The 22,984-nt window shown below is 42.0% G+C and overlaps 2 protein-coding genes across 2 annotated transcripts in view; one reads left to right on the top strand and one right to left on the bottom strand.

Annotated features, from left to right (window-relative positions):
• The window catches only part of GOPC (golgi associated PDZ and coiled-coil motif containing), a 33,312-nt gene extending 21,146 nt beyond the window's left edge, over positions 1 to 12,166 (top strand). The window contains exons 5-8 of the mRNA XM_016198708.2: positions 272 to 367; positions 1,584 to 1,748; positions 4,136 to 4,316; positions 7,250 to 12,166. Of these exons, the coding sequence (XP_016054194.2) occupies positions 272 to 367; positions 1,584 to 1,748; positions 4,136 to 4,316; positions 7,250 to 7,380 (573 nt within the window). The 3' untranslated portion in view covers positions 7,381 to 12,166. The remainder of the gene's footprint in view (positions 1 to 271; positions 368 to 1,583; positions 1,749 to 4,135; positions 4,317 to 7,249) is intronic.
• A 4,715-nt stretch (positions 12,167 to 16,881) lies between these two features.
• The window catches only part of DCBLD1 (discoidin, CUB and LCCL domain containing 1), a 53,351-nt gene continuing 47,248 nt past the window's right edge, over positions 16,882 to 22,984 (bottom strand). Inside the window, 5 exon segments of the mRNA XM_087817580.1 lie at positions 16,882 to 17,376; positions 19,223 to 19,342; positions 20,221 to 20,270; positions 20,506 to 20,593; positions 22,790 to 22,897. Coding sequence (XP_087673706.1) covers positions 16,955 to 17,376; positions 19,223 to 19,342; positions 20,221 to 20,270; positions 20,506 to 20,593; positions 22,790 to 22,897 — 788 coding nt within the window. The 3' untranslated portion in view covers positions 16,882 to 16,954.

The following is a 22,984-nucleotide window of genomic DNA, read 5'->3' as shown; positions in this document are numbered from 1 at the left end:
GTCCTACAATTTAAAAAGAGATTTATCAGTATAAAGAATGTGACAAAAGGGTGAGAAAATCATCTGTACATTCTACTGTATTAACAGAACAACTATTTTCACATTTCCATTTTATCTATAATTACCTTCTCAACACTGTACTATGTATCAATGGCAGGAAGTTAATAAAGATTTTTTCATTTAATGAAAAGCAATTTACATGGCATAGGTTTACTCTATTTGGTATATTATTTAAATAACGCTAATTTTTCTTCTTTTCCCCCCCAATAAGGATCAAGACTCTTTAAAGAAAAGCCAAGGTGTTGGTCCAATTAGAAAAGTTCTCCTCCTTAAGGAAGATTATGAAGGCCTTGGCATTTCAATTACAGTAAGAAGTAGTGCTTCCAGTCTTCTTTTCTACAATTATTTAGTATAATTGTGCTCCTTCATTGGACATCATTGAGAAACAGAGTAGTCTGGATATATTTTCTAAATAACTGAATTTATCCCCATGGGTACCCTTTTTGTGAAGACCTTTTTTTTGTGTATGTAAATCTTCCTAATAACTGTTAAGTATACCTTTAGTAAACCAAGTTAAACATTTTTATTATGATTCAGGTTATAGTTCTATACCGTATTCTGTGATGCTTTTAAGAACCTTTGGAAATGAGTATGACCATTTTCTTCTGTGTTAAATGGCTCCAGATTGTATTGTTTTTTTCTCTAGAGTTATGTGTTATCTTTCTCTTGTTTAATTTCTTTGTTGTCAATTTGACTGGCTTTTGGGTCTAAATAGTCTTCCTTTTTAAATTTGATACCTTTACAAAGAGTTGTTTTGGGTAACATTCCTGAGAGCAATCTATTATCAAATATGTATATTTGGAGTCATTTTGCTGCTGTTTGGTGCATTGTTCCAGATGAATGAATAAGGTGGTTTTACTCTAATTTTCACTTGGTAATACTTAGGCATTGCATAAGTTCATTTTATTTCTGGTATTGCTTAATATAGGAATGTTTCTAATAATGAAAAGTTTATATAATGGATAAACAAGATAACACAGACACATGGACACACACACACAACTCTGATACTAGCTGGAAAGTGATATGTACCAAATACTGCATTTCATTAATTCTGTATTGCATATTTTTTTGCATTTGACATTTCTGAAATTGAGATTCATCTTATTTATGATCTTATAATTATTTTTATGATACATAAAAGAATGATTTGTTTTACCATTTATAGTGATTTAGATTTGATAAAATCAAATAGTGCTGTAGACTACTAATACATAAAATATTTTTATTTGTGTTTAAAAGAGTTTTGCTGATTGTAGTTGTATCGGGTTTTGGGGGGCTCTAAAATGCTTTTTAGAACAGCACATGTATGTTATTGTTTTACTAAGAGGCAACCCTTTAATACTCATAATGATTTATTTATCTTTACTTAAGCAGCAAATAAAATTTTACTCAGCATTTATAGAGACAGTATAGGTGCTTAGGAAATATATTTTTAAGAAAATATTTTATTTTTAAAATAGTCTGTGATTATACAAAGAGTAAATAATTTATTGCCTTTGTTTCGTTTTGTTTTTTGTTAGGGTGGGAAAGAGCATGGTGTTCCAATCCTCATTTCTGAGATCCAGCCAGGGCAACCTGCTGATAGATGTGGAGGGCTACACGTTGGAGATGCCATTTTGGCTGTTAATGGAGTTAATTTAAGAGATACAAAGCATAAAGAAGCTGTAACCATTCTTTCCCAGCAGGTAAGTTTCCTCTATAAAATTAAAGTTGGATCTATTTGTTGGTTCTTTTTGAATCTATTGAATATTTTACACTTCCCTAGGAGGTTACTCAAGTAGTAATGTGTTTCTGTATAGCTAGTAGGGTTTTTTGGGGGGCTTTTATAGAAGACATTTACCCAGACTTACTGAAAAAGAAGATTTTATTTGCTCTTTTCAACAGCTGTATAACTTTGATCAAGTCAGATCTTCTGTGCTATAGTGTCCTCATCTGAGACTGTAGGATTAAGTATGTTAATACAGTATAAAATGCTCACACAGGCCCTGACATTAGAGAGCAAAATATCATTAATGACTAAAACTATAGAAATAAAAGGTATCATAGGAAAAAATGATGCTAGAAGTGGATTTATAGTCATAAATATTAGAACTGAAAGGATCCTGAGAAGTCATTTAGCCCAACCTCTCTTACTTGAAACAAATAAACTAAGGTTCTTAGAGAAATAGATGATATGCTCAAAGTTGTAGGCAAATAAATGATAGATTCAGGCTTCATATCCAGAAATCATATTTATTATTCAGTGTACTTAAGCTTTGTTTTATTTTTCCTTTAAGATTAGGGTTGAGGGAAGTAGAGAGGCATTGGTAGTACATTGAGTTTTTGTTGGATCAAAAGTGTGGTATGTGAGTGTGGAATTGAATCTCAAAGTTGAAAGTGAATTTATAGCTCATTTTGTTCGACTCCACATGTTGCATAAACCTCTACAATATTACTAATTAAATAATTGCATTAAAGGATCTGTTGATAAAGCAGTTGATTCCATTGTGGTACATTGATGATTTTTAGAAAGCTCTCTCATATGAAGCCCAAAATCTGTTTTTCTGTCACAGCTACCCACAGACCTAATTCTGTCATCTAGAACTTTACTGAATACCACTGTATTATCCGCTTGTCTCCCCAAAATGGCATTTTTAAAGCATATTCGACAAGGGAGATCTAAGAATGCAAACCTAGCCTCTTTAAGTCAGTGTTTGCTCAACTCAGCTTGGCTGTCATCCAGTGGCATGAGAGTGGGGAGAGTGGCAACTCTGGTAAAGGAGATACAAATAGGTAGTCATAACGTTTGAAGGAAACGCTAAGCACATATTAAAATTCTGAGGCATAACCTTAAACTGCTGGGAACAGAGGAGTACCAAAGACACCAACTCAGTGAGTAGCAGTAAAAAGTGGCATGCTTTCGTTTGAGCAAAAGCAGGCCATAATTTTCGGAGAGTTGCAAATACCAGACTTGTGTGTAATAAGAGACTTTAGTCTCTTATTAAATGACAATTATAGCTTGGAATATTTTTTAACATAAAATAGTCTGTAACCTTTTACTTGAACATAAAGTTGTTACTAAAGAATAATTGTACAAATACTACACATTTAGTCTAGTATGGTAGAAAGAGCAGGGACTTTGGAGTCAAATTTCTGTTTTTCTATTTTACTTGTTCATCGTATTGGAAAAGTTATCTGCTTTCTCCAGGACACTCTCAGGTTTCTCATTCTTGTGAGGGAGACTACAGTAGTGTTATTGTGATGATTAAAGGATTTAATTTTGCACAATAAATATAATGATTACTGTTATTACTGAACAAAATACCTTGATTAACACTGTTAGTGAAAGTTAAGAAAAGGTTTAAGACCTAGTTAGTAAAAAACAAGAAATCTGTGTAGAGGTTCCTTGAATTAGTCAAGGAAAAGTTTGTCTGACGCCTTTAGGTGTAACTTTATTTAATATTTATTTAGATGGATTTGCTGAATTGATATGTAAAGTACAAAATGGCATAATGACTTAAACTGAACATTTGTTCCAGAATTCTATAAATTGAATAAGTTAGGCATCCTTTTATTTTTAGATCTATTAGCAAAAATGTTGTGATCAATAGAACTACTGTAATATCAAAAAGAAATTACTTTAGAGAGGATTCATGGAGTTGGTCTGGACATGATGGCCTTTACGTTTTCTTCTACCTCTTGAGATTCTAGAATATCATTATTTGTCTTGAAAGGAAGCTGCCTGTGAGAGGTCTGACTACTGTTCCTCATCTCTATCCCCCACTTGAAAGAATTTAGAAATCCTTTTTTAGCCTGGCTCGGCGTGGCTCAGCAGTTGCGCATCGACCTAGGATCCAGGCGATTGGGGTTCGATTCCTGGTCAGGGCACATGCCCAGGTTGCGGGCTCAATCCCCAGTAGGGGGCGTGCAGGAGGCAGCTGATCAGTGACTCTCTCATCATTGATGTTTCTGTCTCTCTCTCTCCCTCTCCTTTCCTCTGTCTGAAATCAATAAAGATATATTTTTTTAAAAAAGAAATCCTTTTTTAATTACGTTACAATAACTTGACTTCCTTATTCTTTCCCCATTTTAGAGAGGAGAGATTGAATTTGAAGTAGTTTATGTAGCTCCTGAAGTGGATTCTGATGATGAAAATGTAGAGTATGAAGACGAGAGTGGACATCGTTACCGCTTATACCTTGATGAGTTAGAGGGAGGTAGTAATCCTGGTGCTGGCTGCAAAGACACAGGCGGGGAAATCAAAGTGTTACAAGGTAAAAATCACTCTATAAGTTATTATTAATAAAATTGTAAAATATGAAAGCCTCAGATGTTCTTCAATAACACTTAATTATGGGGGAACCATCATTAACAGAATGAATAGCTTTCCCTTGCTTGTAGTTTTTATTGTACATCAGTAACTGCCAAAATTTTATTTATGTGTAAGTTCTTCTAGATTCATCTTTGATCTTAAGACAGGAACATTACGAGTTACTGAACTACAAGTGATCCTTGAAAAATAACTAAAATTCAAGTTTTCTAACTCTGAAGCAAAGAACAACATGCCTTTTAGAGCAAATATATCTTAATATCATCTATCTTAATGCAAATTTTTCTCTTATAGTACAATAAATAAGTGATTGGACTATTGTCTTATGATTGCTATTAGAATCAGAATATGTGATCTTGAGGGGTTTTGGTTTAGTTCCTTTGTCGTCATTGACTCATTTTAAAGAAAAATTGTAACACTCTTTTACATAGAGCAATGGTTCTTAAATTATGATCCATGGATCTCTGAGGGTCCCTGAGACCTTTCAGGGTTTCATGACATCATAATTTTTCATAAGAATTCTAAGATACTATTTGTCTTGTTTTGTTGCCTTTTTTTGAGTTAATATTTGTGCTGATGGTACAAAAGAAATTAGGGTAAAATTCCAGGTGCCTTAGCATGAATCAAGGCAGTGGTGCCGTTGTACCAGTAATTATTGTCTCTTTCCTGGCCATCCACTCCAAGTCCAAGAAGAAGAAAATGCTGGTCTCACTTAGGAATACCCTTGATGCATTTGTGAAAACTTCATTTTATTAAATTTTTGCCCTTGAGTACATTTTTTAAAATACTCCATGTGATGAGATGGGAAGTATGCATAAAGCACTTAGTCCACATGCTGAACTAAGATGCTGGTCCCAAGGAAAAGTATGTAAATGATTTAAGTTGCTAGCTGAACTAGCCATTTTTTTCATGGAGGTAATTTTTACTTGAAAGAATGACTGACAGACAAATTATGGTTCATCAGACAATTTGGCAGTCATTTTCTTTAAAATGAACACAGTGAGTCCATCACGTCAAGAAAAATAACTGACAGTATTTATGGCCAATGATAAAATGTGAGCTTTCAAGTGAAAATTGGAATGTTGTAAAAATATGCATCAACCACAGTGAATTTGATAGCTTCCCAACACTTAAAGACCTTTTCTAATAAGATTGGTAGTGATATTAATGAGTGTGTTTTTTTCATATAGTAAGATGTGTGTCAACTTTTGGAAATGCTACATAACTCGGTGATCTAATATTTTTCAAATGACCATGCGTGACATTACAAAATCCTGCATGGGGAAAAGAGCCATTCAAAGTACAAAGTAGATAAATGGATTTTAATGTTAACAGAATGCAAAGTGTTTATTGATCTGGTTTCAAATTCTATATTGTGAAATTTTGGTATAATATCAAAGAAGAATATTGACAGTTATCTGGAAAGGCTATTACTACTGTTCCCTCTTCAAACTGTGTATCTGTATGAGAGTGAAATTTCTTTAAAAACTGTACCAGATTGAACAGAAGCAAATAGGAGAATCCAGGATCGTCTATAAAGCCAGACATTAAGCATATTTGCAAAAATAATGCTAACTCCTCTGAGTAAACTTTTTGAAAAAAATAGTTATTTTCACTAAACAAATATGTTATTTATGTTAACATTTTTTGGTCATTTATAACTAAGTAATATTTTTTTTGAGAATTCTCAGTTTTAGTTGCCAATATGGTAAACATCAGTAGCTGACATAACACTAATAATGCACATAAAAAGAAGCTCTTTGGGGTACTTATTAAGAGTATAAAGGCATCCTAAGACCAAAACGTTTGAACTTCTGGCATAGAGTATTATAGTGAATGGATGAACTGTTGCCCATCTGCTAAATGTGTATGTTATGAGTCATATAAACAAAGACCCCAGTAGTAATTCCCCTCATGCATCTGGAACAAAACTATTGTGGCAAAACCTTACCCTCTTGGGGTGCTGTCCCTGTGATTTCATTACCTTCATCCTTTCTGCTATTTTCTGTCAGGATTAGAAGTCGTCTCTTTACTTTTTTTGCAGCTGAGGCTAAAAGACTTCTCTGTCACCTATGTAAATTGCAGCCCACTTAAATTGTGATGCCTAAGAATGTATGCTCTTAGGATATATTGCTTTTAACTGCTCAGTGCACAAAAAATGTCTCCATTGGTTATTGTTTAGCGCATGTCCATACTTAATAGCTCACTAAATAGATGACATTGTCAACTATTTGAAAGCCTATTATCTATTTCATAGATTAACCAATATTTGTTTTGTATTTATCTGGACATTGTCTTGCCAGCAAACTAGATTTTCAGCAGTAAGCTAGTGTATTCCTTAGTGAACTGAAGTTAAATAATCTTAACGCAAAATGTAAAAGAAAAATACAGTTTACAGTCCAATAGATATTTGTGTAAGTAAAATTGAATTTTACGATTGCATTTGTCAATTCTAAGTTTCATGCAAAATTTGGTAGGAATTTTTATCTAATTTTTATATAGGTCCAATAGATGATAATATTTATTTATTTACTTTTTTATCCTCACCAGAGGATATTTTTTCCATTGCTTTCTCAGAGAGAGTTGGGGGAGGGGGAGAAACAGAAACATTGATGTGAGAGAGACACTGATTGGTTGCTCCCTGCGCACCCCTCACCAGGCCAGCAATGGAACCTGCAGCCGAGGTCTGTGCCCTTGACTGGAACCCAAAACCCTTCAGTGTGCAGGCCAACACTCTAACCACCTAGCCAAACGGGCTAGGGTGATAATATTATTAATTACAGTGGGGATTCATTTCTTTGTTTTTGCTCTGTAAAATCACAAGACCTTTTTTTTTTTAGACTAGAAAGTAACTGCTTTTTTCCATCTTTCTTTTAGGATTTAATAAGAAGGCAGTAACTGATGGACATGAAAATGGAGACCTGGGAACTTCGAGTGAAACTCCACTAGAAGACAGTGCTTCTAAATTAGATGATCTGCACAGTCTGTATCAAAGAAAGTCTTGTTAAATTGACTGTATCCCCAGACAAGATTGTAAAATCAGACTATTCTGAACTTAGGGCAGTAGGGAAGATGGTGACAAAGACTATACAATACAAGCTCAAGGGAGGCCGTTTGTTGCCTAAATGAAAGGCGGGTACCTCAGGGCTTCATGCGAACAATTCTGAACGCCTGACTCCCTGTTTCTGTGGTATATCATAATTGGCTATTGCATGTAAAGCAATTTTGATTTTCTTAAAAAGTTGTAAAGCACCAAAGCATGTATTGCCCAAAGGGATATTACTGGGCTCTTAAGTACCAAATAAAGCACTACTGTTTTATTTGGTTCCTTTCCCACTTAGTAGAAGGATAGTGCTGACCAGTATTTTATAAGAAATAGCCTTTAAAAAAAAGAGAATAAATGAATTCATGTTATATATTCCAGAATGTCAAGTGTGGTGTTTCACAGGACAGAACTTGACTCAGTGAATTGCAGAAATGTAGGCTATACTTAATTGTCTTTTAACTGAAAGAATGGTTTTAGGTGTTTTTTAATTTATTTTGCATCCTGGTATCTAAATCAGTTCTTGATGATCATTTATGGTGATGAGTTTGCCGTTCCGCTTTGCAGTACAAAATGGTTTTCTTAAAGCAATCCTTATCAATCAGTGCTGCACTAGAAATAGTTTCTGTAGTGACTGTACATTGTACCTTTCCGATTTTTAAAAGAAATGCAGATAAGTGTAAAATACCTGTTCCCAATTATGTTGATCTCTGTGCATGGTATTGGAGCATTACGTTATTACTGTGTAGTCTCAAATGCTTTTTTTCTGGGGTCTACAAAAAATTCATAAAGTTTGTCTTGCTATGATAGTTCTGGCACTTAGAGATACATTTTTCTGTTAGTAAAAGCTCAAATTTATTACCATGTCAACGAAATACTTGGCATTCAAACAGCAGTTTCCCCTCAGAGTAACTCATTTGCCAGTCACCTAAAAGGCTGAGGTACTGGTGGGAAAGATAAGGTGAAGACGTTTTCGTGCAGCAAGTGTTCTAGCTCGCTTTTCACCTCAGTGGATGTTTGATTAAAGTGCTTTTCAGATGCAGACTACAGATATGCTGGTTTTCTTATCCCAGGATTAAGCATGGAGTACCTGCTCTTTCATTTACTGTTCCGTAGGCCACTGTACCTTGGGGAAATGAAAATATTACATTTAAAGAGGTGATAGTTTTGCCAGTATCACTGTTTTAAGGATATACATTTAAAGGACTATTAAGTGGGGGGACAGCCTGCCAGGCTCTTAGAGTATTATCAGTTCTTCATTTCTAACAATCAGATGTTATGTGATATAACACATTTTCTTGTCTTTCCTAGATGCACTATATATTTGTTCATAGGTGACTCTATAAAGTGTATATACTTTATTGGTGGTTTTGCTATTTATAAATTTTGTTTTAACTATTGCTCATTTATGGTTTGTTTTGGTGGTTTTGTTCATCTGTATATCTCCATGTTCATTTGTAATAGAAATGCACTTCATGGTATATATTGTTACTGATATTAAAGTACCTTGTAGGGTAAAGTTGCCTCCAAGCAAAAGCTAGTATTTAATTGCACAATGGAATAAGCAAGCTACATGTTGTTTGCTCCTGACATGCTAGGCTAGGCCTCTTAAAAGAAAAAAATGCTTTTTCCTTCTGCATCCCCCTCTGCTGCAAACACATAGCCCCATGCATGACTTGAGATCTGCACGTTGGAGTTTAGCCAGTGTACTCATGTAGTCAAGGACATTTACATTGTAGCAAATCTGAAAACTTGTTACTCGAAACCATGTTATTTTTATTTTTTTAAAACACAGTCTGTAGTGGACAGCCATGGTATTTTTTTTTTCTTTTTTTTTTTTTTTTTTCCAGAGAATACCTGTGACTGAATTCTTAGGAAATACTAGCTAAAACTTTTTGATTTTCAAAGACTACCTGATAAGTCAATGAGAATTTTGTTAGAGCCTTCCATTGGCATATCTATAAGGATGCTGTGCAATATAAAGGACTGTGAGAGAGGGTTATGATGTAACTCCTTTCAAGGGCTAACGAGCAGGATGGACATTTTTCCGAGTGGTTTAAAATTTAAAATGGCATGGGTCAGCTCCCTTTTCATTCCTGCTGCACCTGGTTGCAAGCCTACTTTAGAGCACTGTTGCTCACATGCTACTGTGAGCTTCCTGACAGATGTTTAGAAACTACGCAGTTATAAGTTCATTTTAGAAATACGGTCTTTGGGGGATAGATTAAGAGTTACAGACTTTTTCCAAAGGGCTGAATGAGAAGCAGTTTTTTATTTTCACATGGACAGGAAAGAAACTCATGATGCTTAAGTTTCTAGGCAGAGTCAAACATAAGGAGAGAACCGCTGCAAAAAGAAAAAGGGCACAAACAGAATAGCCGAGAAAGAATCTTCAGCAGTGTGAGGGTTGTGTGTATACAGTTGCCTTTCAGCCTCTAAACTCTCTCCTACAGGAGCTGTTAGGAGTATGATGGAAGGACATTTAGGTCATTACACGTGGTAAAATAGATTTATGAGAGATGACAGTTTACAAGTCTTGGTGATTAAAACTTAACAGCTGTCAAAAGTTAGCAGTTTGTCTTGGTGCTGGTTTTATTTCCCCCCCAGTGAACTTACTTTGTCTTTATGTTTAGAAACAACATGTATGTATTCATGCCTCACTTGCACATTGACACCCTTATGGTAATTATAAGTGACACCCTATTCCACCTGTCCAGTCTTCCACTTAGGCTCGGCCTCAGATGTATAGGGTTTATGACAAATGGAATATATCTAGTTAAGTTGAGTTTAATATTTTTTTATTAGCCTGTAAATAAAGATGGCATCTTCTACATTAAAAATGGCATTGATCTCAATTTCTTTTAAATGAATTTTGTTTCTTACACATTAAATATTTTGGTTTATTATATATTTCTAATAGCTTCTATTATTTGTACCAACAAGTCATAAAGTACATACAAAGGCTGAACCTAGTTACTGTAGCAGAACTTTTTTTTTTTTTTTGGTGGAAATTATCTTGTTTGGTGTTAGGAGCTGTTTAATCTCAGTTAGTTAAAAGTATGTTGGTTGGAAGGAACTGCCAGAGCAACTGTGGTACTGGCTTCTGTTGGAATTTAGCAGGTGGCAAAACTCTAGTCTTCTTGGGTTGGTTTTGTATTACAAATACTGATAGCCAGAGTTATCTATGAGGATAACATTGATAAAAATTAGAAAGCCAGCCCTACTAGATAGTATGTAAGAGGATATTCTTCCATTTTATCACCTAAATATGTATAATTTGGAAGTTCCCAAATTGTGTGTAAAATAATTTTTTAAAACATCTGTAAACATTGCTCAGATGTGTGGGTTTTTTTTCTCAGAAGGATTACTTGTTATGAACATTTAGAAATACTTTTTTGTCTTGGACTAACCTTGATTTAGTGCCATTGTGATAATGCTTTCTATGTATCAGTTTAAGCTCCCAATCAAACAGGTAATTTGGAAAAGTTTCCCTAGAGCAATGTCACATAGGGTATTTATATTTATGAAAAGATTATTTGTATTTTCATTGTTAATCACCGTTCTATTTTAGGTGGTTTTATAACTTTTTTTTTTTAACTAAAAGGTAATTGCAAATGACCATGTGTTGTTGGTGCTAAATACTTGTTTGATAATAAGTCTTTTTCAGGTGTATTTTGAAAGTTATGATCACTGTTGTGGCAGCCACAAGAATGCATCTGTCATCTCCACCAGGAAAGGAGCATGCTGGACTGAAGGACCCCCCAGCTCTGCACTCTGAAATCTATTGCTGCGTTAACATGAGGCTCTACTTCTCACACCCTGCTCCAGCCACTGACTGGTGTTCAGAGGGAGCCTATGACATCTTGACTTTGGCTTGAGGACTCCCTGACAGTCTTGCTAGACTCCCTTAGCATTACAGTATACTTTCAGTTGCTTTCACCCATCATTCCTCCTTTCATTCACCTGGTGTCGTATCTGCATCGGGGTCCGGTTGTCCCTCATGCTCCGAACAACCCCAGCTCCCTCCTGATTTTTCCTCACCAGCGTTGTGCCTATTTAGCCCACTACACAGCTGACCCTTCCTCGGTCTTGGTGTCTGCTTCTAGTAGGACTCAGGCTAACACAGTGGACCAGGAGTGAGATCTGAGGAAACAGGCTAATAGGAGATTAGGAGCTGGCTCATCTCCCACCCGAAGGGTAAAGACGATGACATCCTGGTCTGTAAGTGGGATACATCTATGCAGTCTTTGGCACAACGTCATGGCCCAGCTACGAAATACTTCACAGATGGTGTGCAGAAAAGTTAACATCGCAGGCCTGAACCTGGTTGCAAGGTCGCCCTTGGCTAATGTCCAGCAATGAGAATTTCAGGAGTGTTTCCCCCCATTTCCTAACTGGTAAGAGTTGTTTACTGAGCCTGAGATGTTTGTACAAACCATAGGGCATATGTTGAACACCTGTTTTCCTTCTGGGAATCTGAAATTTTGGTAGGTGCCAGGCAGAGTGCATCCACGTGACTGAGCCTGATAAAACCCTGGCCTCCTATGCCCACGCCCAGGCTGGAGCAAGCTTCCGTGATGGACAGTACTTTATACATTTTACACATCATTGCCAGGGATTGAAGCTCATCCTGTGTGACTCCACTGGGACAAGACTCAGAGCTTTGCCTGGTTTCCTCGGGTTGGTTCATGTGCCTTTTCCCTTGGCTGATTCTGTTCGATGTTCTTTAATAAATCATGGTTGTGAATACACTTCTGTGCTTAGTCTTGTGGGTTTTTCTAGCAAGTCACTCAACCTGGGGATGGTCTTGGACACCCTAGACACAGGTGGTAACTTGGGCAAATGTCCTCATGGAGAGGAATTCTCTAGAAAGTCAGTGACACATGCATTTGCTAAACATGGGGAGAACACCACCTACCAGAAGAGCAGTGTTGATTACTGCTGAGTTGGCGCTGATGACCTATAGAAGGATGAGAGACTGAGGGCTGTTAGCAAGCTGTTAGTGCTGAAATACAGCAAAACTTAACAGAGCCTTAAGAACATTATAAAATTCCATCACAGTAGTGGGAGTTTACAACAAAACTTGCAAAGAAATTGAGAAAGGAATATTTGAACAGCAAAAGTATGAAGATTGTTTTGAAGTTCAAGTTAAAAGGGTATTTGGTTGTAAAAGGAAGACAACAGCCACGGCCAGGTTCAGGTGGTTGGAGCGTTGGGGATCTAGTCCCCAGGTGGGGTGCGTATGGAAGGCGACGGATGTTTCTCACATCAATGTTTCTCTCCCCCCTCCCCCTTCCTCTCTCTCTAAATCAATAAAACATATCCTCTGGTGGGGATAAAAAAACATCTGGCTTATAAATAGGTGAACTATAAGAAGGAAAATTAGATGCACAAAATGTAAAACAGACTGGGTTCTGTGGCTCTGGAAAGGTAAGTTGCAATTTGCTAAAGTGACAGCAGGGGGAAGCAGATTCAAATGTGATAATTCTGTTAGAGCGGGAAGGCTTTATAAACAATCAAATAAAATACTCTGTCCTCGCATGCAGTACACGTGTTCAGCTGTCTACTGTGTGGCCTCACATGTAATACATAAGCTCAATTGAAAAAAATACTCTATTAATGAGGATGAGTAAACTGAGGGCCAGAAAAGTTATATTACTTGTCCAGGGTCACACAGGTAGTGCCAGAGCCAGCACTCAAACCCCTCGATTGTACTTTAATTGGCCACTTTCAGAGAGGGGAAGGGGAAACATAGATGAAGCTGTCAGCTCTTCAGTCTTTCTCCTCAATAATTGTATTGTCCTTAAATGGTGTGAAGTTCAATGGAACCTAGGATTCAGTCTTAATTTCAAAAATGATGGAGCTAGATTTAAACTGCACTAGAAATAGTTTTTCTGTGGAGTGAATGTTACAATGCCAGGCTGAAGTTACATAGTAGATTCTTAGGTCCTGGAGACTAGAGCATTCTGATCCCCACCCCCACCACACACACACACGACCTCTTCGTTTGTACATACAGTCCCCATGTTCTTTAGGAAGCCAGGCGGCAACAAGAATATTTGTGATGTCAGAGGAAGGCGTCAGTCTCACGAGGTGCCTCCCTAGGGTTATCCTTGCCATTGTTAAGGGCATTTTTACTTCTCTCTGGGGCTATAACAAATGAGTTATCCGCTTCTGAAAACTCTTTCTCTCAGCATGTCCTCAGGTGAGGATTAAAAAAAATTTAAACAATTCTATAGAGAAAATTGAGTGCTGCTTCCTCCACCAAATTACCACAATATATGGTTGCACGGGCCGATGCTACCAAACCTTCAAAAAGCTGGTTTTGAATGCCTGGCAGGAGAAAACCTGAAAAGACAAGAAAATGCCTAAATTGTTTTTGTCAAGCTAATAAAACATGATAAAGATGGACACAAAGAAAGAAAATGAAAGGCCTGTCTTACAAAAGGATATTAATGCAAAAATCCTAAATAAAATGTCATCAATGTGAAGTCAGCAGCACTTTAATGGACTTAAATGGTGATGGAAAGAGACATGACTTGAGGTGGTGAACGCACAGTACAATATACAGATGATGGATTTTAGAACTGTACACCTGAAACCTACATAATTTTATTAACCAATGTCACCCCGATATATTCAATTTAAAACAAACGAAAACCAAAGTCCTGTTCTCCACTTTCTGTCATGATTAGATCATGAGCCAGGGGAAGAAATGTGCTGATGAAAACAACTGCCTTGAAAAAAAGTCTTTTCTTCTGGACTACTATTTTAGTGTTAAAGTACGATATACAGCCCACTGGGGAAAAGAAAGGCCTATTGGGAACAAACACTTTGATAAGTATTATCCCACTGAATTCTTATCTGTAAGCCTTGGAGGAAGGCACATGAACATCACTTTTACACATGAGGAAACTGAGGCTCAGGGTTGTATATAAAGGCAGACTGAATATACAAATGGATAATGGTCAGACCATATATAAAAACAGAACTCTGGTTCACAGCCTATAGCAATAAATGCAAGAAATCAACCCATTATCCACAGTAACCAGCCCAGAAAGCCAGCCTGCTATAAGTCAGACCTATAGGAAGTCAGACTACTATTTCTAGTAACAATGCAAGAAGCCAAACAATAACACCTGTGAAAATTGACCCCAAATACCTTAAATTTGATTAATAACTGTTAGCTTCCCTAATTTTTGTCCCCACTTCCAACTTAAGACCAACCAGAGAAAACCAATTATGTCCCCCTAACCAATTAACAGGAGGCTCCACTTCTAGTCAATCCCGCCTACACTTTCCCCAGACCAGCAGAGTCCTGTTAGGGCACACCTGAAGCCTCCCCTTTGCCCCACTATAAACCTTTCCCACTCCTTGCTGCCCGAGAGTCTCTCTCCACCAAAATGCAATTGATGGTGGCTGATTCCACCACAGCAGCAAGCTCTTGAATAGCCAATGCTTGTTCTCATAGGGCTCGTCTTCATTTATTCCCGTAACACCTGGCCCAGCCTTCAGCTGTTGTGTGGCAGGTCAGGGTCTGGACCCAAGACCCATCTGGCCCCAAGCCCGTGCTTCGTCCACTGTACCACTTGTCCTTTCTTCGCTCCTGAGCCGCAAGCAGATGCCAATAAGAGGCAGAGGCGTTTGATCTGGCAGTTTATTACGTTAGTATGCGTACAAAACCACGTAAACGCCACAAAGTATGGTTTACCCTCCACAATAACCAATAGTGTGTGACATTCCAGCACCCTCACTATTTTCACGTTGATACTTTTCACAGAAAGTTATAATTGTACAAGCAAGATTATAATACGTTGTTTAGAGAAAGAATCTTTTTGGTCCACATTTCCTATTAAAAGAAACACATATTTTCCTCTTTGGCAAAAGAGGTTAAATCCCCCACAGTGAACTCACAAAGCAAACTCAGATAAAAAACCACTGAACATGAGGTACAGCTGAGGCCTGGGCTCATTGGGAATTACAGACACATACTCAAGGGGAAAAGTGTTCCTCACAGAACCAGTTCAGTGCCCAACCATCTCAGTAGAAAGAGCTCTACTTAGATTTGGCCTCGGTCACTTCTGTAAGAACACACTTCAAATAACTTTTCTGTGTTTCAGAGTACAATGTGCTATTTCTGAAGAAAGGCATGAAAAGTGTGGGCGTCTGACCTCAGCAATATTTTTAATCTGAGGTACAAAAGCATCTGACACAGTGATTCAAACTGTAATTGCTGTGCCACCTTCATTCAATTTGTTGGGAGAGCTGTTTTGGTTGCTGTAAAGTTTTGGCATTTGGCTTTGCAGAGAGTGCGTAAAGGTGGACTTGCGTGTGAAAGCCATACAGCATCTGCCAGGTCTGTGAGCAAGAGCAGAGTGTGATGAAGGCCGGCTGCTCAGGGATCCAGGTCCTGCAGGCAGGGCAGCAGGTCCCCTGCAGGAGAGGCCTGCACCGTGCAGGCCTGGACCCTCCACTGCATGTCCCTACCTGAATCCGAGTCTAAGGAACCAGCAGTTGCTGAGGTGGTTGTGTGTGTGTTTTTTTAATCTACAATCATAATTGCTAACAACCACCCTGGTGTGCTTTTCATGCTTCAAGTAATTTCATTCCTTCCAGGAGAAGAATGCCAACAATGCTTTTAGTTCTAGTTATCAAAGGAGAGGAAATGAGCTACAATAGCAACATGATTAAGTTTGAACGGACCTGCTGCTAACACAGTATCAGAGAAAATGTACTTAACAAGTGAACATACCATTAGATACGTTTTTGCAACAGCTGCGTCCTCCCACTTAATCTCTGTGCAGAACTAACATCTGATAAAGCAAACTTAAGTTACTTCAATTCCTGTTAAATACAACTGTACAGACTGCACATTTTACACCAGAGCAGCTCAGTATCACAGTTGGAGAAATGAAAATGCCATCTCAAAATTTTCATTTTTTCTAGCCCATCAGACTGTCGCCCTAAGGGTCAGAACAAAACCAGCTGCACAGCTTTGTAAACAGTATGAGAGGTGGTCTCTGGGATTCCACCGCAGGATCCTATTAAATCGCACGCGCACGCGCACGCGCACACACACACGCACAAGCACGCACACGCACACACGCGCACACACACACGCGCGCATGCACATGCGTACACACACGCGCACACCAGCGCGCGCGCACACACACGCACACGCACGCGCGCACACACACACGCACACCAGCGCGCGCGCGCACACACACGCACACACACGCACACCAGCGCGCGCGCGCACACACACGCACACCAGCGCGCGCGCACACACACGCACACCAGCGCGCACACACACACACGCACACGCACGCGCGCGCACACACACGCACACCAGCGCGCACACACACACGCACACCAGCGCGCGCGCACACACACGCACACACGCACGCGCACACACACACACGCACACACACACACGCACACCAGCGCGCGCACACACACACGCACGCGCGCGCTCCCTCGAGCCCATCTCCCCCTTCGGCGCGCCCGCGCTCAGCACCGCAGCGGGTCTCCTGCCGAGCTCACAGCAGCGCGGTCACGGCCGTCGCGCCGAGGGGTCCGAGGCAGTCTCCGGGCGCTGAGTAGGCGTCGGCCGCCTGGGGCGGGCAGTCCGGCTCCGCGCCCTCCGCGGTTAAGCAGCCGCCGGCTTTGGGCTCGTCGTAGCCCGGGTCGGGGGCCGGGGAGCGCGCCGGCACGTGGTAGCCGCGCGGCGCGGGGCAGGCGCGCGCCCGGCCCGGGGGCCGCCCCACGATGGGCGTGGCGTACTCGGGCTCGGCGCTGGTCAGCGGCAGCGCGTACTGGCGGCCGCCCGGGAGCGGGCGGAGGTAGTGGCCGCGGGCCGCGGCGCCCGGCCCCGCCGCGGGGGCCTCGGAGTCCACGGGCCGGAAGGTGGAGCCCTTGCGCGTGACCGTGCCGGTGCCGATCGTGAGCGGCTGCTGGTAATCTGAAACCGGAGGACAGACGCACGCACCGTCGGTGGCCCGCGCGCGGGGATGCGCGCTCAGCCGCCCCCGCTGGGGCCCGGCGCGCCCGGCTGGGGGGACGCGGGGACGCGGGGCGCACACGCCAGCCCGGGCTCTCGGCCGGGGCCTGGGCGGGCGATTACTGTCACCCTGACCAGAAACAGGGCAGAAGTACTTCAGGGAGCTCTTGAACTGGGGGGGAAATGCCAGACTTTGGAAGGGGGGGGCAATTAACCTATTAAACAGCATGAAAACAGTATGATGTGGCCAGAGTGCGAGGGACGGGGAGTCCTTTAGGAGAAACTAAAGACCCAAACAGTAGGTTGGGAAGTAACGATATTGATAAAACTCACATTGGAGCCGTTTTCCCACAACAGGCACCATTCTAAGATATTAAGATACCAATTAATTAAACCTCCGAAAAAAGAACTAGTATGAAGTAGGGACTATTACTCCATTTTACAAATGGACAGCTGTCGGAGAGATGAGGTCACGTCTCCGAGGTCCCACAGCTGCGGCCAGGGGCCGTACTCAAGCCCACGTCCCGCGCGCGCTGCCGGCCGCTGCTGGCCAGCGGGAGGAGCCCCGAGGGCGCGGGAGGAGCCCCGAGGGCGCGGGAGGGGCACGGAGGGCGCGGGAGGAGCCCCGAGGGCGCGGGAGGAGCACGGAGGGCGCGGGGGGAGCACGGAGGGCGCGGGGGAAGCCCCGAGGGCGCGGGAGGAGCCCGGAGGGCGCGGGAGGAGCCCCGAGGGCGCGGGAGGAGCACGGAGGGCGCGGGGGGAGCACGGAGGGCGCGGGGGAAGCCCTGAGGGCGCGGGAGGAGCCCCGAGGGCGCGGGAGGAGCCCGGAGGGCGCGGGAGGAGCCCCGAGGGCGCGGGAGGAGCCCCGAGGACGCGGGGGAAGCACCGAGGGCGCGGGAGGAGCACGGAGGGCGCGGGAGGAGCACCGAGGGCGCGGGAGAGGCACCGAGGGCGCGGGAGGGGCACGGAGGGCGCGGGAGGGGCACGGAGGGCGCGGGGGAAGCACCGAGGGCGCGGGAGGAGCCCCGAGGGCGCGGGGGAAGCCCCGAGGGCGCGGGGGAAGCACCGAGGGCGCGGGAGGAGCCCCGAGGGCGCGGGGGAAGCCCCGAGGGCGCGGGAGGAGCCCCGAGGGCGCGGGAGGAGCCCCGAGGGCGCGGGAGGAGCACGGAGGGCGCGGGAGGAGCCCCGAGGGCGCGGGGGAAGCCCCGAGGGCGCGGGAGGAGCCCCGAGGGCGCGGGAGGAGCACGGAGGGCGCGGGGGAAGCCCCGAGGGCGCGGGAGGAGCCCCGAGGGCGCGGGGGAAGCCCCGAGGGCGCGGGGAAGGCTGGCTCGGTTCCGGAGGGCTCTAAGTGAGAGGCCGCACGGGTAGAGGTGACGGGAGGCTGACGGAGGAGGGAGATTAGAAACGAGAAGTGCCAAGCAAAGAGAAATGAAACAGACGGTGCACACTAGGGAACTGGCCACATCTTGGAGACGGGCCGGAGGAGTGCACTAGCTAGGATGGGGTGCCTCAGTCAAAACCTCAGTAGAGAAACAGACTGATTGAGCGCTTCATTCAGATGTTAGTGGCACGTCAGGGCCCTTGCCTTGGGGGTATCACAGCCCTGCAGGTGCAAGAGCCTCGGCCCAGTGGGGCTCCTGAGAAATGCCTGTGTGCACTTGTCACTGTGTGATGCCGAAAGCAAGCGTCCCACGTTACCGATTCAGGGCACCCCACCTCCGCAGCAGGACTTCAGTCGCATTTCCCTCCTGGCGTCCCCTCTCCCGCGGGCACCGCCCCCAGGGGCTACCGGAGGCCTGGCCCTTACCCGCCATGTCCCGTGGGATGAGCTCTAACTTCCGCGTCGCCTCCTTTTCGTTATCATAGCTGATGGTGAACTCGGCTGACTGGTGTCTGGCAAAGGGATATTTAATCTGCTTCCAACAGTCTGGAACAAAGATAAGGGGAGACAAAGCGACATCTTAGAGGCACAGCCTGCATTCTCCGCTGCCCGCGATGCACCCCTCCTGCACCCCGGTGAGCCTGAGGTCAGGCAGCCTCCTGCCCGCTGACCTTGTGATAAATTCCCGGGCACTGTGCTTCCCGTGTGTGGTGCAAACAGCATGCCGAGGTGGTTATAACCACAGCAAACACATCCCAGCCGTGCTTTCTACTGTGCCTTCAAAATGCACCTGTGTACCCATCAGGCCCCAGATTTCCCGTTAGACCACCTGGCCCTGGGTTTCCACAGCATCTGTGACCCCAAGGAATCAACACAGCTGGCCGTCTAGACCCTGTGAGGTGGAGTCCCAAGCTGTTTCGGAGATTCTCAGGGGTCCTGCCCCCCTGCCCTCTCTCTGGACTGCTGCTGATGCATTGCTCGGGCCTTCTGTGTCCTAAGGGTTCTCTGACGCCTAAACACGAGCCCTGTCTAGTCCTTCCCCGACTTCCCAGAGAGGAAAATACAATGCAAGCCTGCAGGTGTTGAGTGCCGGACAATGCTGAGCTCACAGATGGGGCTTTTATAACTTCTCCTTAATGATAGGCATGTATTGCCTAAACTCCAGTGCCATATATATATACACACACACATATATATATGAATGTTGATAAATGATGGAATGATGTTGAACAAAAGTAAAAGTAAACTCCTAAAAATTCTGAATTAGAAAGATACAATATATTCCTTCCTTATAAATTTGCTAACTTAAAGGCTATAGGCTTTATTTTCATTTTATTTTAGAAGACCTAATGGTGCTTTTAATCAGCAGATCCTGTCTCTTCCTCAAAGACAGAATAAAATTGTAGGCAGAGATTTCAACCAACCTGTTTTCCGAGCTTTAGCAGATGCATAAGGAGTTCCTTTCTTCTTCTTCCTATCAAGACAAAAAAAATCCTACTGGAAATGTTTCCAAATGATAAGTATTGTTTACAACACAATACTTGATACTTTCTACCTCTATCCAACACGTTTGCAAACTGCAAGTTAACGTTTTATCTTGGAGGAAGTAATGTTGCTTTTCTACACATGAGCAACTGAAGAGTAAACTTTTGGGTTTTGTGATTGTTTACAGAACTGGAGATGGAATTTAAAAATGTAAAGTCACATACTTTCTGAGGACTGCAGAGATTGCCATTCCGGTAACGAGCAGGACAAGGAGGAGCACCAGCGGGGTAACCACCACTGCGACGTTCACTCCTAAGAGTGGAAGCAGCACATTACAACAGACACGACCTGCAACCACATTTCACGATCTCAAACTCAACGTTGACTTGAAAAGTCATCAAGGGTTAACACATGGGGAAAATGAATACATGCTAGGCCTTTGCTGACATTGGAAAGCAAAAACAGAGAATTCAAAATTCTGGCTAAGGTTTAGGAAAATAAAGTTTATCCCCTGCCCCCTGCTTCTAAGGGAAGTTTTCTTTTTTCATTTTAAAAAATTGAAGAAATTCTCAGTTACAGTTGGCATACAATATTATATTAGTTTCGGGTGTAAAACATAGCGACTAGACATTTATATAACTTACAAAGGGATCATCCCAACAAGTCTGGTAGGCATCTGAAGCCATACCTAGTTACTACAATACTATTGACTATATTCTCTATGCTGTACTTTGCATCCCTGTGACTGTTTTTATAACTGGCAATTTGCACACCTTAATCCCCTCCCCTTTTTCACCCATCCCCCAATTCCCCTCCCATCTGGCAACCATCAACATGCTCCCTGTATCTATGAGTCTGTTTCTGTTTTGTTTGTTCACTTATTTTGTTTTTTTAAGACTCCACATATAAGTGAAATCACGTGGTCCTTGTCTCTCGGTGTCTGACTTAGGTCACTTAGCATAATACCCTCTAGGTCCGTTCATGCTGTCACAGGTGGCAAGATTTCATTCCAAACAGCAGTTTTCAATGTTCTTCAGGGATTATCTGAGCTCGTTGAGACCACATCAGACTCCAAAAGTGAGAACTGAGGGGAAGGTTTACAGCTGTCCCACCCAGGCAGGAGCTATTCAGACAGGTAAAGAATTTCAGCTGCGTGGAGGTCTTCTCTTGGCTCACGCAGCCAGTTCCCCGACAGGGGGCGGGTTTGGACCTGGACAATAACAGAAGCCTGGGGACCCTGGGCTTCTCATTACCAGAGCTTTGGAGCTGTGGCCTGAAAGGAAACACAGCCTGATGACCTCAAGCAGCACTTCCACCCTGCTGCGTGCAACAACACACCATGTCTTCCTACAGCTCTTTCTGCTGTAAAAAAGGAGGTCATTTACCAGGCACTACAGCAGGCCCCGAGCTTGTAGAAATGAATATAAACTAAAAGACAAATATATATTCTCCGCCCTGCTTTATTTGTGATCCCCGGGAAGAAAACATAGAGACAACCAGGAGTGGGAAAGTGTAGCTCGTGAAAGTTAGGATAAGGAACTTAGAAAGGAACAAGATTTATGTGAATATCCGTGCTGGTGTTATTTATAAAAGTGGAAACTTGGGGGAAACTTAACAACTTAAACAATAGGAGAATAGTTCACTAAATAATGGTATTTTCATATGAAAAATACTATAAAGATATTAATAATTATATTTTTCAACTATTTAATAACATTGAAAAATGTTCATAATATAATGTTAAATGAAAAATATATGCTACAGAACAGAATCTATGCTGTGCTATCATTTTGTCTCAAAGTTATAAATATAATTGATGGGATGCACTAGAATTTGGTGAGTATCTATGTATGCTGATATATAAAATTTATATTTGTATTATTTTTATTTCTCTAATCCTCCCAAATTTTATAAAATTAATATGCAAATTATCTTATATTCTGAAAAACAAATGTACTTTTACTGTTCATTACTTGAATAAATTATATACACTTACACGTTCAGAATTCAAAAAGTATATAAAGGTATGGAGAGCAATGGCTATCTCCTACCTCTGTTTCTCCTCCACGGAAAGCCAAATTATGTTTCCTGACATTGTTCCAGAAATAATGAATACATATATCTTTATTTTTCCTTTTTTACACACATATTAGCATGCTCTATAGACTGTTCTCTACCTTGCTTATTTATTTAACTTGTCAATTTATCTCAGAGAGCCTTCTAGATTACTAACACACTCTTTGTCATGGCTGAAGAGTATACCATTCATGGATGTGCTATTATTTTTCCATAAAATATTTACCTAGTGTTTGAAGGGCAAGCCCTATCTTTTCTACTTACAATACTGCAATAATTGTAAACGTACATCATTTACCCATGTGCAGATGCCTCTGAAACATCTGCTTCCAAACACTTACATACAAAGAAAAAGAATTTTGTTGAAGGCACTGTAATACTGGTTGGAGTACCAATTAAACTCCTGAGGAAATCACAAAACAAGTGCTCTACCTGTGGGCATTTCCTGAGAAGGGATGAGTTTTGTGATCGTCTCATCTTCTCTTTCAGTGGAAACAACAGAATGTGAATTGCTTTGGCGCCACACCAATGAATCGTTACCTGAAACAGAAGGGATATCGGAAAACCCACATTAGTAACAGCAATTTGTGACAGGAGATGACCAGAACTGAATTACTCCCTGACTCC

Source organism: Miniopterus natalensis, chromosome 5, assembly GCF_054644295.1.
Source record: "Miniopterus natalensis isolate mMinNat1 chromosome 5, mMinNat1.hap1, whole genome shotgun sequence".
In the NCBI taxonomy this organism is placed as follows: domain Eukaryota; kingdom Metazoa; phylum Chordata; class Mammalia; order Chiroptera; family Miniopteridae; genus Miniopterus; species Miniopterus natalensis.
The sequence above is the reverse complement of the archived record's forward strand: the minus strand, read 5'-3'. Positions and strand labels throughout refer to the sequence as shown.